Below are 17,068 nucleotides of genomic sequence, written 5' to 3' on the forward strand. Positions count from 1 at the left end.
GACTGGAAAATAACACCAAAAATGTGGGATCAGAAGTCCTCTGTTTCCCTGGGTTCAGTAGAGCTGTGGTGCGGAGAGGATGAAATCAGGACTTATGTGTTTAATTCCTTAATATATGGAAGCAGGATTGTCTTGCATCACATTTAATGTTCTGCAGACAGCTGCCTTTTCCAAAGAACATGAGCTCCCCACACAAGTGGGGGACACTGAGCACCCTCATGTGGAAAAAGAGGTACCATTCTCTGAAAAAGGTTGACCAATCCTATCAGCATCTTTCAAGAACTTACCATACTGTTATCTGAAAGGCAGTGACTTCCATGCCAAGGGACAAGAGTTTCTTACAGTAAGCTCGACAAATTACAGACAATAGTTTGTACTCAAAGACCTACACTACTTCCACATGAAGCTACACCAGTGTTTCACTCCTTGTCCTGCCTAAAAACCTGGAAATTGTGTCACTCAATTTCACACTGGTACACTGCCACTGAATTTATTCCTGATCTACTGTGCTAGGACAACTAGATGATAAGTAGAAAGAAGACCAAGTCATGTGCATAACAAGCTAGCTGCAACGATGTGAATTTCTAGGACCAGACTTCTGAATAGCAACTCCTGCAGCTTCCCCACAGTGGTGACCATGCATGCTCTACACCTCCAGCCACCTGCCACCACTTCTTTCCTGACCTCTCCTTGCACAGCCCCATAGATAATCCGCAGCATGAAGGCTGGCTTTTTAGGCCTTCCACACTGCACTGAAAATTACCTTACAAGCAGAACTCAGTATGGAGTTGTTCTCTGCACACTGAAGAGGAAAATAAACTATTAGCTCTGTCCTCTGTATCTGTCTGTCAGTCAGTCCCTGGCAGTAACTTACATACCCATGGAGAGTTTCAGAGAGAAGACAGGGCGATCTTTTAAAAGTATAAAGTTTGTGTGAGGTTTTGTGAGTAGCAGGGATCGGGTAGAAGAATCCCAAGAAAGTCCACAGTGTGAATTCAGCTGTTATTTCTTCTGTTGACCTGGTCTCCTGTCCTCATTGTGGCTAGGATAGAGTTAATTTTCTTCCTAGTAGCTGGCATAGTGCTGTGTTTTGGATTTAGTATGAGAATAATATTGATGACACACTGATATTTTAGTTGTTGCTAAGTAGTGCTTACACTAAGTCAAGGACTTTTCATTCTCCCATGCTCTACCGACTGAGAAGGCTGGAGATGCACAAGAAGCTGGGAGGGGGCACAGCCAGGACAGCTGACCCAAACTGGCCAAAGGGACGTTCTATACCATATGACGTCATGCTCAGCATATCAACTAGGGGAAAGCTGGCCAGGGGGCCACTGCTCAGGGACTGGCTGGGCATCGGTCAGTTGGTGGTGAGCAATTGTTTTTCCTTTGCATCACTTGTCTGTCTTAGGTTTTATTTCTCTTTTTGTTATTTTCCTTTTCATTACAATTTATTACTATTATTATATTTCAGTTATTAAACTGTTCTTATCTCAACCCACAAGTGTTCTCACTTTTACTCTTCCAGTTCTCTCCCCCATCCCACTTCGGGGACGGGCAGTGAGTGAGTGAGTGGCTGTGTGGTGCTTAGTTGTCAGCTGCGGTTAAATCACGACATCTCCCAAAACACGTCCCCTAGACAGCCAACATGCCCACACAAGCAGCTCGGGGCCTACCACCCAGCAGATGATACTTCTTGCCCAATTGTCACTTAGGAGAGATGCGAGACAGCTGGAGGAGGTAGGCATGGTTGCTACAGTGAATGGGAACTGGGGGCACACACAAGGAGCAAGAGAGTTAGAATTACTGCTGTGGAAAAGAGTAAGGATAGCGGAAACAAATTTGCAAGACGGATCTCTGCTCTTTCTAGTGTAACATACAACAGAGTTTGTGCTTGGTGCTCAGTATAACCTGAATGAGAGAGGAATTTGACTCTAGCTGAAACCCTCACCTGTGACTTGTGATAACAGTATGTGTCTACAAGGCAAGAGATCTGTCAATGCACGTAGAACTTGTATTAGCCTGTGGCAGATGTGACCTAAGTCCAGATCCTTTTTGCATGAATATTCTCAAGTAGACATCTGGGCTCACATAAGTTACGGAAAGGTCATCCTGCACGTTCTAGCACGGACACCCACACAGATTTAAAAAATCGTTTCTTACCAACAATCATGTGGTTGCAGACATCGCAGAAGGTGGGTTTTTTGAAGATGTGCTCCTGGAAGATGTGAGCTTTGCTGTTTTCTGGCAGCTGCTGGGTTCTGGTGGGGGAGGACGCCTGGCTCTCTGAGCTGGGGAGCTGCCCAGTGCTTGTGCTCACCTCAGGCATCAAGTCTACTTGCAGTTTCACATCACTATTAGTCCTCTGGAAGAAATTGTCTGCGCTTTTACTCCGCAAGCTTTTGGTCTTGAAGGAGAGTGATCGTTTCAGTTTCTGCAGCTGCAACAAATAAGCCAGTTACAATTACTGCCTTTTCCTCCTCAACAGCAAGGCAAGGCTCCTGGTTTTGGGGTGTGCTGTTGACAAGTGAACCTGGGAGCCACTGGCAGACCTTGAACCACCTGAACAATAAAACTGACTTTAGAATTTAACCAGCAATTTCAGAGCAAAGAAAACAGATCCCAATCAGAAAATAAACTACTCTACATATGTTTTCTGATAGACAATAAACTTTATAGCCCTAATGAATGCTTCTATTGGTCTTTTCTTTCAGGTATGACAGCAAAGAGGTACTGCAGAGAGTTGTACACGTTGGAGAATATATCCTTTGTATTCAAGCATGAGACAACTTAGAGTATTATTCATCCTTGCATGGTCCTACAAGCAGCCTGGTAAAGCCATTTCAGGAACAGCTCCTCACTCAAGAGAAGTGAATACAGTAAATATATTTGATATACTTAAATTTCTTGAATTTGGCAGAAAAAGAGGTCATATGCAGTTTTGACTGAGAAATTCTTGTTTTGTTTTTTTTAAAGGAAAGAAGGCTAAGGAGCAGTAACACTAATTAATTAGCCAACTGATAGTTAATGCATTCATTAATTAATACTAGTTAACACACATTCACATATATTCTTGTCTATTGTATTGTGTATTGATTGTCAGACTATTAAGCACCACAATAAGGCGTTATTAACTTACATTTGTCAGCTCAAACTCTTTACCTGTAAACTGTCTTTTACTTGTATCAGACCTCCTCTCATCCTTCCTCCCCCCCGATTTTATATAAGGCTGAGAAGGGCGCTAGGTGAGCACAAAAGCTATCAGGATATCAGCTACACAAATTTGCGGGTTTGTCAACTCCAGTGGCCCACAAGTAGAGCCTAGGTAAAAGGAAAGCCAGCTCTGCATCCACTTCATATTTGCTGTCTCTGAAGTGTAGCACATCCATATCACCTTTCACTCAGCATTATTCTAACCGCTGCAAAATCATTTCAATCACTACTGCAATTCTCTGGGCGAATGTGATGTAACAACTGAAATTTTCCATGCCGCTCAGGCTGCCTGCGGTAACCAGCAGGAATGGTTTATATTAGAAACTGTTTATGTTAGAAGCAATGATGATCAGGAATCATAATTCACACTAATATAAAGGGAAGGAGTTCACATACTTTCCCAAAAAAGCATGGCACTGGTCTGTCACACTGACTTAGTGGCCTCAGAGCACTTGCTCTCCCCAGCTTCTATTCCTGATCCACCCATTTTCTTTATGATGCAGCCAAAAGCACGCGGTCGAGAGGAGCCTCAAGGCATCCCAGGGGGAAGCCTCTCTTCTACCTTCAGACACGGGCAGGTTGCTCTTGGAGAAGGGACACGCTCCAGCTCTCTTCCCCACGTTTCACAACAAAGTCCCTGAGTCCATTAAACAGCCAAAGAGCTGCTATTGCCTCTGGTTAACAGTGTTTGGGTTTGCTACCTGGAAACAAACTGCATTCTGCTCCCTGAGCTGTTTCTCCACAGTGACTTCGGGAGTAGGAAGGGATCAGAGCCAGGGGCCCATCCCACATGCACCACTCTCACTCACAACTCTCTCTGGGTTCACAGGAGCAGCCCTGGATCCAAATGAAGGAAATACTCACCTGTTTGCAAGAAACTCTCAGTCTCTGGGGGAATGTGTAAATAAGAGCAATTAAGTCACTAGATGCCAGCTACGAGGCAAGAGCAGTTTCTGGTTTCTGAAGCTCTTTCAGCTGAAGCCTAAGTCATGGACTAGCTGAGCCCAAAACTCACTGTACAACACCACCAACGAAATGTGACTTCTTCCCTCTTCTGCTTGGCTGTTAAGTCACGGGCTCCTGAAATTACTGAGGTTACTCAGTACTGAGATTACTTCATCTCCCCAGTGACAGCCAGGAACTCAGCAATAATTCACCCTCTTGCTCCTGAAATGCTTCTCACTGAAGTCAGACCTAATTAGTGCAGCAAAACAGGGAGAATTACACCACCACAAGGTGACTGAAATGGCATTCATTATTGATTTGCCATCCATTTCTACAGTGCCACATGAAGTTAATTAAATTTCAAAATGTTGCTTCTGCCACAGAAAGAAGACTAAGCTGTGCAATACAGTATTTGTTTTATCATGAAACAACTGTCCTGCTAGTTTGGACAATGTATGCAGTATATTTTATGGAGCTCTGCATTTACTATCCTTATCCCATTCTCCTGTGCACAGTCATTTGCCAGTCAAGGGATGTACCAGCAGCCTTTCCTCCCCCAGGCAGAAAAGGCAACGGTTTTCCAAAGAAGGGTAGTCCAGCATTCAGGCTATGCATGTCCAAACACAGACCTACACACTAAGGTGAGCATGCAACTGTGCATGCTGCATGCATCTCCAACCACAGTGTTCAGAGCAGGAAGCATATTCAAGAATAAGGTGACCAAGGCACATTCACAAATTTGGCAAGCATCTCTGCACAAGCTAATAGCCATCTCTGAGATTCCCTGAGCACTGTCCTGTGTTAATGTGGTTAAATACTTTCCAGACAAGGTGAGCATCCTTGTTGTTACCCAAATGCAGATTTCATACTCATTTGCATTCAGGCTGGAAGACACCTATATGTTTGGCTTGTATTGCATACCCAAAACACCAATGAAAGTCTGCAGCTATTATATCGCAAATAGGTTACATGTGTACAGAAGCGACTATGCAAAAATACAGAACACCGGCAATGCCTAGCAATTTGCACAGCTAATTATATACTTCACTCTGTACTGTTAAAAAATACCTCTCAGATCAGAGTGCTTTACACCCATCTTGCGTAAGTGAGGGTATACAGGGCAACAGAAGATTGGCATCAGGTTTTAAAATTTGATCCAACTTTCCTTTTGCATATTAGGCCCATGAGAGAATTTGAAATAGGATACTGGTATGTGACTGTTTACTCAGGAAAAGTTGGCCCAAGCAAGGGCAAGGGCAGGTTGCTGTACAGATAGTATAAATTGTAAACCCATAAAAGCTTAAGTGATTATTATGCTGCAGTCAAGTAAGCATCGCTTCCCTTAGTTAAATATCACCGTCTCCTCATTTTGAAGTTTGCTATGGCCTAGCCCTGTTCTTTTATTGGAAGATTTCATATGTAATTAAATACAGGCATGTAATATATGCCTGATTTTGATCTGCCGTAAACTGATTTAATGTATTTGTGATGCCACTGGCTCCTAATAGAGCTGCTATAGCATTCACCTGAGGCAGAAATCGGCTCTTTCAATAGAGAGGAAAGTAAGTAAATTTTACTATCTATAATTTCTTCTGCAGAGTGATTGAGTCCAAAGTTAAATCTTAGGAACAAACACTCCCAAACTTTGGAAAAACCTGCGACTAGGGTTGTGCTGCACTCAATACCTGCTTCAACACTTCAATGAAAAATCATGTATAGGGACTGAAAAAAAAAACCCTAAAACAAGAACAAAAAGGCTTTAAGAAACATATTTGAGATAAATCTCTTAAGCCTTTCACATTTTCTCCTCTGCAAGGAAGGCTACGAATTAGCTTTCCTTTAAATAAAAATAAAATTCCCACAAGCACAAGAGTTTTTCTAGACTCATGATAGCATCACAAGACTTCACAACGTTGACGCTTCAGAAACACAAACCCTTGATACCAAATCCAGGATGCTTCTGTGGTTTCAAATTAGAGTCGGGGGAAAAGTTTGTCTCTAGTTAAAAACATTTTATCAGTCACGCAGACTCTCAGTGACTGCACATACCAGCCCCGCAGGCAAGGTAGAGGTAAGTGCAACAGCTCAGCCTCAGAGCTTGATTAACCTTTTTCTTTTTCAGTATGTTCCAGCACAATCTCCATCTTCCACTGAGTTACTGAATGGTCAAGCTTCAAGGGATCAGGAAGCTCTGATGAACCACAGTTTATCAGCACCCCCTCTGTTCCTAACTGCCCTATACTATGACTCTTTAGCTGCTATAACCAGAAAACAGGAGGTAGCAAAAGGACACCTATTGAAATTCATTCCTTGTGTTAATTAGGTACCACTGCTTTTGATGTGAATGGGAATTGCACCTGCCCTCACTAAGACTTTATTTGACTTAAGCATTAGCAGCATGCAACTCTCTTCTACAATTTTGGTTTAAGAACTGCCCATAGAAGTTGGGAAGATATCACTGATTTGAGATGTTTTATAATCCCTAGCTTTACAATTACGAAAGATAATCATCTACCCTGCAAAGAGTCATTTATTCAGGCTCCTAACTGCTCCCTGATATCTCAAAACTCTTTTTCCCTTGCCTCTCCAGCTTGTCTACTTTAGCGGTCAGTGTGGCTCAGTAGGAGCGGATCTGGAGACTGAAACAGGGGCTGTTGAGGACCCAGCAAGACACACCGTATGCATTTCAGGGCACAGAATACTCTGAACGAGACCAGCCCATTAGTCCTGGCAAGCATTAGGTGCACACCTGGAGCACAAGCAAACCCCCAGGTGATGCAGCCTGTGCACCACAACAAGGACCAAAGTGGGGTGAGCCGCAACAACTGGGAGATTTGCCTTGAAACCACACTCCCAAATCAAACTAAAATACTAAGCTAGGTGTCCCCTATGCCATCACCATTTCTCTAGCACAACTTCTTCATTACACCTTCTCACTATTCAAAGCCCAGGGAAAGCCTCACTCCCTCTACATCCTACACACAAATGCTTCATTCCCCTTCCTGAAGCTCCCTCCTTAGTGATCTCAGAGGGAACAGTAGTTACTAGGAGAACAAACTGTTTAGTCTATTCTATTCTATTCTATTCTATTCTATTCTATTCTATTCTATTCTATTCTATTCTATTCTATTCATTTGCTTGGGCCATCAGCTTTGGCATTCAGAGCAACCCTCATGGAGTCTGCCCACATCAGCTTATTTCCCAGCATGCTTGGTCTTGTTCACTTCTCAGCCACTGCTAACCATCCTTGTCAGCAGCAGAGGCTCCTGTGCAGCATGGGGCCAACAGGGAGATTATTTTTATATATTTCCACTCCTAACTATCTTCCAGGAGAAATGAACAAATGAACCAGGCTTATCAACTGTACTTTACTGACAGACCACATAACCAAGCCCTCATTTTCAGATATCAGCTGTCTGCTGTATTGCTACTGTGCTAGCAATAAAAAAAAGATATTGCTTGCTCTTCTCTATCCCTTTCTTTACACTAGTGTTAACAATATCAATAGATGGATTACAAGTAATACAGGGTATTAACAGAGTTGGAATGAGCCATCAAGCCAGTTTGATTCCTGCAATTCTTATAAAAGGTAGCTACTTTGTTTTGCTACGCAGACTAAAAATGCTCTGTCAGCAGATTTCACTCTGCTGTGAGATAAACATCCACCTTCTGTAAGGAACCATTTCTTCTTCGTTTCAGCTTCTTCGAGCAAGTTTCCAAATTATTTGACTCTCACGTTGTTATGAAAGAAGGACTTAAATGCACAGTGCCCAGATGATGTTGTGTAGATTCACTAGAGAGCATGTTAGGTACATAGGATGTTACCAAAAGGGACTCAGACCAAAAGCCTTTCAAATAAGGGAAAGAACAAAAGTCTTGGTGAAAGGCATGTATTCTACTGAGTACAGTCCATTTTCGGGGTGAAGGAACATTCAATTTGTATTAGCAAACCTCAGAACATACTTTAGATGTTAACTAGATTTGTCAAAGGACTGGATGTTACCAGGGTGTAAGCTAGCCTGGCGGCATTGCTGGGCTTCAGCTCGCTATGCTGATTAAGAGCAAACAAGGAACCAGCTCAAACAAGTGCTTACTTTTTGTGAGCATGAAGGCTAATGATTTTCTTCTTACAACTGAGGGATACAAAAGTAAGTGATTTTTGAGCACAGACAAGGGTGGGTTTTTTTCTGGATTTGATTTGAAAATGCACTGCCTTGGCATTTTAATGAGCAAAAATAAGATTACGACATGCCCAAAGCTACTATGCAATTTCATAAATAATAAGTGTGTTTGCCTGCTGATGAGAGAAGTACCATGTCTTATAGCATTAACAAGATAAAAGGATATTTCAAACACATAAGGGGTTGGTATTGTTTATTGGCAAAGCATCCGTGATAAAATTTGTGAGCAAAGCTGATTCCTTTTCTACCTTCTTTCTAAATAATAAATAGTACGAATACTCTACTAGTACAAATTGAATTAGCTAAACTGACTTCAATTGTAGCTGATTTATACAGTCTGAGAATCTGGCCGTATCGTGTATTTGTGTCTGCCCAAGCCAGCTTTTTTGGAAGCTGTAGCCTTTTAATCCACTACAGACAAAGAGGGAGTGTTCGTTATTCCAGAATCTGCTACGTATTATATTTGTGTATTTTCCCAAACAGATTGCGTAGCTGGCATAAGAACAAATATGTTTGTTATTGTTGTAAAAAAAAAAAAATCAAACTGTCTGCTTGAATACTGTATTGGACTAGTCAAAGGGGAGACATTTTCCATAATACCTAACAATAACATTGTTAGTGATTTATTGGCTACCTCCAGCTACTCTGGTTGGCTCTTGCTGCTCTGATCGTCATCCTCAGATTCTCCTTCCTGCCCTATACTGTTTTTGAAACCCACTCACTGATCCTCAAACCTATTTAGGATATAAACGTTTTCAGGAAGGGCTCTTTCTGTGATTTTGTTTCACACATAGAGTCCTAACTACAGCGAAATGCTCCGATTGGCACGCCAGAGGGTAACAGCAAAAATCCCTGAAACAGCCTCAGGGTTTGAAAGCACGAAATCTGAAGGGATGCTCAGTTGTCACTGCTCCCACAAATGTCACTGTGAATCACACCATCTCAGCCCTCTCCTGATGTACTACATCCTTGGCAGCTGTGCATTTGCATCTTTAATTGGCAGACCTCTAAATGATCAAGAGGTACAGTCTGCACATGTAGCCAAACAGTGTGTTTGCTTAGCAGACCTGTTCATTCTGTTCGACTCTCTGGTTTGGTTTAAATCGAGCTGAAAAATTTATCTAGTTCTCAACAATTGCTCCTGCAGTTAGTTTGAAATTATCCTACAGTTTTGGGTATGTCTTCTAATATTGCAAGGAAACAGGATCAGCAAATACGTGAGACGTGAAATGAAGTGCTGAAAGTTTGAAGGCCTGAAAATATGAAAAAGTCTCCCTTGTGCTCTGAATTCCTCTATATATCTTCAAAATTCAGCATAAGATGTGACAGGACAAAGTAATGCAGTCCAGGGAGTGACAGATTTGAGGAAACACAAACAATTTATTAACTATAACAATTGCCATCAAATCTCAGGGAAATCCCTTTTTGTCTCTGTTATGTTCGGAACTGTCTACTTAGCCTTAAGGCATAAGAAGAGTAAACTGTGTTAGGTATTCTGCAATTGTGACTTACCCTGATCTCGTATTACCTTCCCTGCGAAATATATTTTCATATTAACTTCAAAAGACTCACAGTCATTTAAACAGTTTAAAACAACTTGTAAAAAGTAGGAAACATATGCAAAATAAATATAATGATACTTATATGCATGTCAAATCCAGAAAGTTTTAAGGCTTTTTTTATCAAAAACTAAGTAAAATCCCTCCCCTGACACGTTCAATAAATTTATTTATTTAGCCAAAACTCTCCAATTTTATATCTAACAGCATTTTTGCTGTTGTGTTTTTGAACAACCCTATTTTGGTGTATTCCTCTGTTTTCTTTTAATCAAGCTATATTAGAAAGAGTAATCTAAAAAGAAAAGAGTGCATATTACTTTTCTCTTCCTGAGAGATCTGGTCTCCATTAGTATTTCTTCAAACTTCCTAACAGGTTTGATTTAAGTTTAGTTTGGGGAAAATGCTTGCAATATCACTCAACCATGGTTTGTGTTCAATCTTTTCTAATTCACGTTACGAAAGGTGGCTGGTGGAATAACCAGCTGCAAACCTCTGTGTGGCTCCTGTCTCTCTTTCGTGGTCTGGCAACTGAATTGTCTCCCGTCTTTCCTCCTGAAACCAACGGGAAAGCTCACGAAGAAAGCAAGAGATGGTTAGGAACAGTCCTCCCATTTTTTTTAAATCCCTCTGTACTTTCAGTTTCAAGACCCGTACTTGTTTACAACATCTTGTTTTGTACTTTGGGTTTCACCTCAGGCATCTGGTTGCTAAGCAGCCGGTCATCTCCATACTTTGTCCCCATTAGGATGAGGCACATGTGTGGTTATCTCTTGCCTCTTGACACAGAAGGAATTTGGACTGTTATCTCTGAGGTCCCTTCTGGGAATTCTGCATTTTGCTGCCCTGTTTGGATATCTCTTTTCCATTTCATCTGCTAAATGGAACAGTGATTTCCCTTTGGTAACTCCCGATTTAGTCATTTACTAATCTTTGCTGCAGTGGAAGTGGCACAATGAAATTTGGAGATTAAAAGGCTGGATTTCAGAGTAATGTAAATCCGGGCAGCCCTGCTGAGGTGAAGGAAGCTACACTGGTATCTACCTGCTGAGAGTCTTCAAGAGTAATAATAATAGGGCCTGAGTTTTGCTTCTTTTCCTTCTCATGAGTAATCTGCAGTGAATGTAACTGCGAATGTAAGATTAATCATCCTTGATTGTATCTCGTGTCTGTCCATCTATGAAGTGTGCATCATTATTTTCCACTATTGATCTCATGAGAAATTAAAGCTCCATACGACCCCCTTGCACCTTTAAAAAAAAGAACAGTATTCTGCTAAAAAGTGCTGGTCTACCTATAGCAATAGTTTCCACTGATTTATTTTACCCATTTGTTTTTCCTCTTTTTTTTTTAACAGAGCTGTTTTATAATACTTTAAATGGTACTATGTCTCTTGAAGCAAATATGGAAATACATCTGGCAGGGAGGCTGATACTAACCGAGGGCAAATTAACATCAGCACCAGATCCCACATACTGTATAATCACATTAGTACCATCTTAAAACAAAAAGGAAGACTGAGCGCTACTGGGAGTTGTTATAGTTAATATTCTGTCAGTGTTTCCACTCTTACTTCTGGGGTTCCAAACTTACGCTGTTAAAAATTGCTTTGCAATGAAAACATGTAAGTGCTCAGCTCTACAACAAACTTATTGTCACTGGGCCAAATCCTAAGTTCTTTGCTTACTGCTAACTCCCGCTGACTTCAGCGAGCATGTTTCCTGAGTAAAGGCTTGGGGTTTGGCTGGGTTGTTGTTTTTTTTTTTGTTTTGAAATGAAACTTTTTTTTACTGTTTTACTCTGTGCATTAAAAACAAAGGCTTTCTGCATGCAGCATGAAAAAACACCTGGCCACATTTGGCATCCTATTATCTGGCTGACTTTATTCAACCCTTCTCAATTCCCTCCTCTTTTTTTAAACAATCTCTGTCAATCTCTGCTCCTCCACAACCAAATATAGATAGATTCAGGGGGACACCTATGCTTCTTGCTTCTTTTGTTTTTCCTACACACTTGTTTCTAATTCATACTTTGTGTGAATGAATTCTGCCCAAACTTCTCACTCAGCTGCTGTGCTTTAACTCTGAGATGATGTTACCTCATTTTCCGATTAAAGAAAGAACCAGAAATACAATGCCAGAATTTGGGTGCTATACAGCCTATTGGCTTAAAAATAGCTCCCAAACATGGATATTTTGGCTTATTTGATCCCCCAGGTTTCTGCACTCCCTTCTTTGCTGCCTGTTCACAAACAGAGATTCAGATCCAAATTTTACAACTTGTTTCCTTCTTTCCATTTCAAACTCTTCTCAGTGGGAGATAGGATAGGAACTTATGCCTTACAGAATATTAGCAGTGTTTGTTGGTTCACTTCCAATTTTTCTTTTTCACAGTTCCCTTCCCCTTCTTGTGCATATTTTTGCAATCTGGTACTAAATTTGCTGCCTTCCATCTTTTTATCTGTCCCAAAGGCTGATACCGTCCCATTCTCTGAACGCTGCTTCTTGCCAGCCACTCTGGAAGCCAGGCCATGCAGCTGCCCTGACACTGCCTGTTCTGACACCACAGGTCCAATAGGACCCATATGGTCCTGGTGTGGAGGCACATCGCTGCCCTGAAGCCCTGGATCTGGGGGAAGACCTGACAGCACAGGTCAAGCAAAGCTAGTTAATTCCTCTGGGCTTCTCCATGCTTCACCTGGGTACCCACTGAGTTTCCTTCATCTCACATTTCCAGTTCTAAAGTCCCACAGCAGCAACCAGATACATAAAAAATGTTGTGCCAATTAAAATTTTTTCCTACCTTGACATCTTCCTTGTTATTCATTCTGCATCCAGGTATCTTACTGTCCACCATGGCAGAGATCTGTTTATTTCCAGATCCAGTCTAGATCTGGCACATTTTTCATTAAAGCTCTTCTCAAAGTGCAACTTATGACATGCATTTATCCCTTTCAACACATCTACTCTAGTTGTTTTCTAATTTTCAAAAAGTACTTCAAAATCATTTTGGGGAAACCTGTGCCTGTGGTACCAGTTTCCAAGAAACCTGTTACTAGTACAGAAAGTTTACATCTCAGTCTGTCTTTTGTCTTCTTGTTATTACATGTTAGTCATGCCCAGCAAAAACTGCATTCAGTGTCCTACATAAAGAATAAGCCAACCCTCCACATGAAGAATCTGTTTAACTTGATGATGATATTGTCGTATATATGACATATAGTTACTTGGCACTTTATGGAGACGTTTGAAGGCCTAAACACTGCTTCAAGAAGTTGACAATGTAAATACATGTATTTGGAGATGTTAATTGGCAAGAGTTGTTATGTATGAGATTTATCATACATCTTTGACTCCTTTTGCCTCAGTCTAATCCATTTCTTTTATATTTTTTGCTAAACCGCCAAGCTGCTGAACATCTTTAGCCAGCTATTGTTTCAAGATCAACCCTGCAAAACAAAACCACTTTATTTTTATCCTCACCAGCTGTACAACTTTCCTCCTCAAATTACCTCTATCAAAGTTTCAAGATTAAAATGACTGTCTGAACTGCAAAAATGTGTTTTTATATGAGACAGCTAGCTTAATGTAAAAAGATAGTTAAATACAGAATACCACAAACAGAAAGGTAGAGAATTTAAGACTATAACTCCTTCTGAAGAACTACAATTTTTTTCTGAATGTTAAAAGAGATTTTTTTTAAGTCCTTCAGAATCCTCTACAGTTAAACTGTTGCTAGTGAAAGCCTGCACACAAACAGCTAATAAAAAAAAAAAAAAAAAAAAAAAAGCTTGTAACACTGTCATGAGGTTGTGCTCACCTAATAAATGAAGCATATCCAAACTTCATATTTTTGGTGTTGCAAGAGAAAAGAGCTGTTCGTATTGACATAAGATACCAACAGATTTAATAGGAGTTACTTATTTGATAGGAAAGTGAGGGATCTCAAACCAGTAAAACTGTGAAGCCTTGTCTGACAAAGAAAAATATCAGTGACTTCAACAGGAACAGCATATTGCACAGGGCTGCATGAGGGATTCAGGCAGGCAGGAGAGCAGAGGAACAGAAGAAGGAAGATGAAAGGAAAGTCAAATTAGGACAGAGAGAGTTTTAAACAATATGAATATGAATCCTGCGTAAGAAGGAGAATTTCCGTGAAATGCCTCACTTTGTCTAGTCTATTCTGCTGTCAGAGTAGGTACAATTCTTGGTATCAGCAGAGTAGCACAGACTTATAAAAAGTGTGACATGTTACAGCAGAAATCAGAGCTACTGACCACTGCTGAACTGAAGAGCGAGTGCAGTGCTAAATTCTGAGATTTATATCCATTTTCTCCTGTCAGTTGTTTTTTTGTTGTTGTTTTTTCTTTTTACATGCAGTAGTGGCTACGAGTACGACTATACTGGAGGGATGGTAACTTAGGGAAAGCAGATTTTTTTTCTGGAACTCAGCAGCTGGTAGTAAAGACCAAATGATGTTACCTCTATTGCTACTTCAGGAATATTGTATTTATTGCAGTGTGTTCCCTACAGTGCCAGAAAAAATAGGTTAGCTTTCTCATCTTGTTTGAAAAAGGTCTGGTTCTTTTTTGACCGGAGTGAGTGGCTACTTCTTATGGCCAGCATCTAGTCATAACTGAGTTCTCCTCAGAGGCAAATCATACTGTTAAGATTTTTGTTTTAAGGCTGGGCTGTCTGTCATTTTCTGAACCTTTGTGAAATGCTTTTAATTTAGCTACGTGCTAGCAGGATTCAAGCAGGTCTATTACAGCTGTTGGCATTCATTTTAGCTTTGATAATCTCTAAGGAATCATTTGTCCAGTGCCTTTTTCTTGGGTACCAGGCAGGAACTGCTTAAAAAGCCAGTGCTGTTGAAGTGCAGATCTGCAGCCCAGGGAAGTCTGTGGGAGCCTAGGCTGCTGGGGAGGCAAGAGCTCAAAAGCCCTCCAACTGGCAGCGCAGTTGAAAAGGGGTCTCCTGAGTGGAACTGGTCTTCAACTACCTACCCAGAAAGGAGGAGACTAAGAAGACAGGGGAGAGTAAGAAGAGGGCTTCATTTCTTCTGCATAAGGAATGTTTTCTATTACCTCATTGCCTAGGTTTTAAAGGTATGTATAGTTTCCTGCATATACATATAAAGAAAACACGAGGTTACATCAAGAGATAAATAGGCATCCACATGCAAGGAACACACCACGTAATACCAGGTAACTTAAGGAAACTAAAAATGCAACTTAAGGCATTTCTTTGTGAATAAAGTAAGCACAGCTTGGGTACAGGTGAAAGGGAAAGTGTAAACTGTAGGGTTTGCTTTGTTCCAAGTGTATTATGGCATGAGCACCAGCATCCACACAGTGTTTATAAAAGGTCCCTTCCCATAACAGAAGAACCACCATCCATTTTCTTAACAGGAATCTTTAAACTTGGCTAAGCTTGGAAACCTGGAAGTTTTTCCTGTAAAGACAGAACTTGCGTCGGCTCATTGTATCAGAGAGCCTGGTCCTGGATCAAAGCATTTGGGTATGAATAGGAACAGAATGGAGAGACAGAGAGAAACATTGAAAGGCAGAGAGCGAGTGGGTGAGCTGGCAAAAAAGTTAATTGTTTGCCTGGATCTTTAATGGCCAGGAGGATGAAGTCCATTTGTCATTACAACTCACTACAGGAGATAGATCTAACTGCAGTGAACCTGCCAAAGACTCCTGTGTGCCCATACTTCATGAAACTGGTACATGATTCATCTTGTGGCTACAGTTTAACAGCAGCACTTCACATTTCGAAGCCTGGATAGGCTCACATTTTTCTCTCTTTCTGTCATAGGTGCATATCTTTCCATTATAGGGCTGGCTGGAAAACAGCAGTTCCACTTAGCAAAAATTTTCAACGTTTGAATGATTTTGCTCCATGTTGACATAAAAAACAACTGCAGCCTTTCAAAATGTCTTTGAGGGAGCTATGGGCATAAGAGGAGAAAGACAGACTAACCTGCCAGGGGAACAGACGACTGACCAGTTTTTGTAGGCAAGGGTCAAGACCTCACTCTGACAGATTCACAGTGGTGTTCACCCTACTTAAATTCAAGGTTTTAACTCAGCTGTAGCTGCCTACTATGGTAAATGAAAAAAGATTTCCCCTCAGAGAGGCTAATTTAGAACACATAAGGCAGGCTTTTCCTCTAAATCACCTCTGATAAAACAATTTCAGTCTGTGTTCCATTTATAACATAGGGAGACTGAACTACTAACTCAACTTCCTAAAGTTGGTCTCTAATTACAGGGGAGGCTGTATGATTTAACCTAGGATGCATTTCTCTCCTCTTTTGACTGGAAACTTCACCTGCAACCAGGGAAAGCTTCCTGAAAAAAGTTTACACAATCAAGAAAACTGAATATTTCCTCAAAAACAGAAGTTTTGACGTTAAAAAAAGGGGAAAAAAAAAAACCAAAAACCGAACACTCAACAAGCACACATTTCACTGGAATGTTCGTTACCAGAAATGTCTGGCAAATCTTTACAAGTCACCTTATGTTTATTTGTAAATAATTCCTTAATTAGATAATTTGAATTAAAAGAGGATGTGTGAACATAAGTGAGAAATGAGCTACATACACTTATAAAAAATATAAATAAGTACACTAAGAGGTACAACAAAAACTGTATATTCTGGATCCTTGAGCTGATCGATACTGGTTGATAATTTAACAGTAGGTGCATTTTAAAAACGCATATGGACCCGAACGTCTTAACAACTGGATCCTCAATTTAACTGCACAGAAGTCTGTGGCACTCTGCCAAGTTTACCATGTTGAATGTTGCCTAGTATATTTTGTTTACTTGTGAGGACAGAGATGCCCAGTCCAAGGCCATTTCTCACCCTGTGTATGCGCAAAGGCAAGTGGGGCTGGGTCAAGGTTTTCAACCTCTCAGTCCAATCCCAAGACACTCTGAGAATCGCTACGACAGCATTTAAACTGGGAGGGAAAAGACTGGAAAATCAATAATGAATAGTACACCTATATATGTGATGTTTGAGCGGGTGACTTGTATGCATCATGCCAGAAATCTGACTCTTTGCCAACATGAGCTGATGCCTCCCTTCACTATGCATGAGCAATTTTTGTAAAAACCAAATGAAGTTAAATATTGGGGTAATGGAGATGCAAGCCTGTCTCTA

General features: G+C 40.9%; 1 protein-coding gene across 3 annotated transcripts in view; it reads right to left on the minus strand.

Moving 5' to 3' along the window:
• Window positions 1–17,068, minus strand: part of STAC (SH3 and cysteine rich domain) — a 163,874-nt gene that overhangs the window by 48,975 nt on the left and 97,831 nt on the right. For all 3 annotated transcript variants that reach the window (XM_087741055.1, XM_087745916.1, XM_009464443.2), the window contains one exon: window positions 2,164–2,440. In XM_087741055.1, coding sequence (XP_087597181.1) covers window positions 2,164–2,440 — 277 coding nt within the window. The remainder of the gene's footprint in view (window positions 1–2,163; window positions 2,441–17,068) is intronic.

Source organism: Nipponia nippon, unplaced genomic scaffold, assembly GCF_047370975.1.
Source record: "Nipponia nippon isolate SJK-2023a ecotype South Korea unplaced genomic scaffold, ASM4737097v1 scaffold_1, whole genome shotgun sequence".
Classification (NCBI taxonomy): Eukaryota; Metazoa; Chordata; class Aves; order Pelecaniformes; family Threskiornithidae; genus Nipponia; species Nipponia nippon.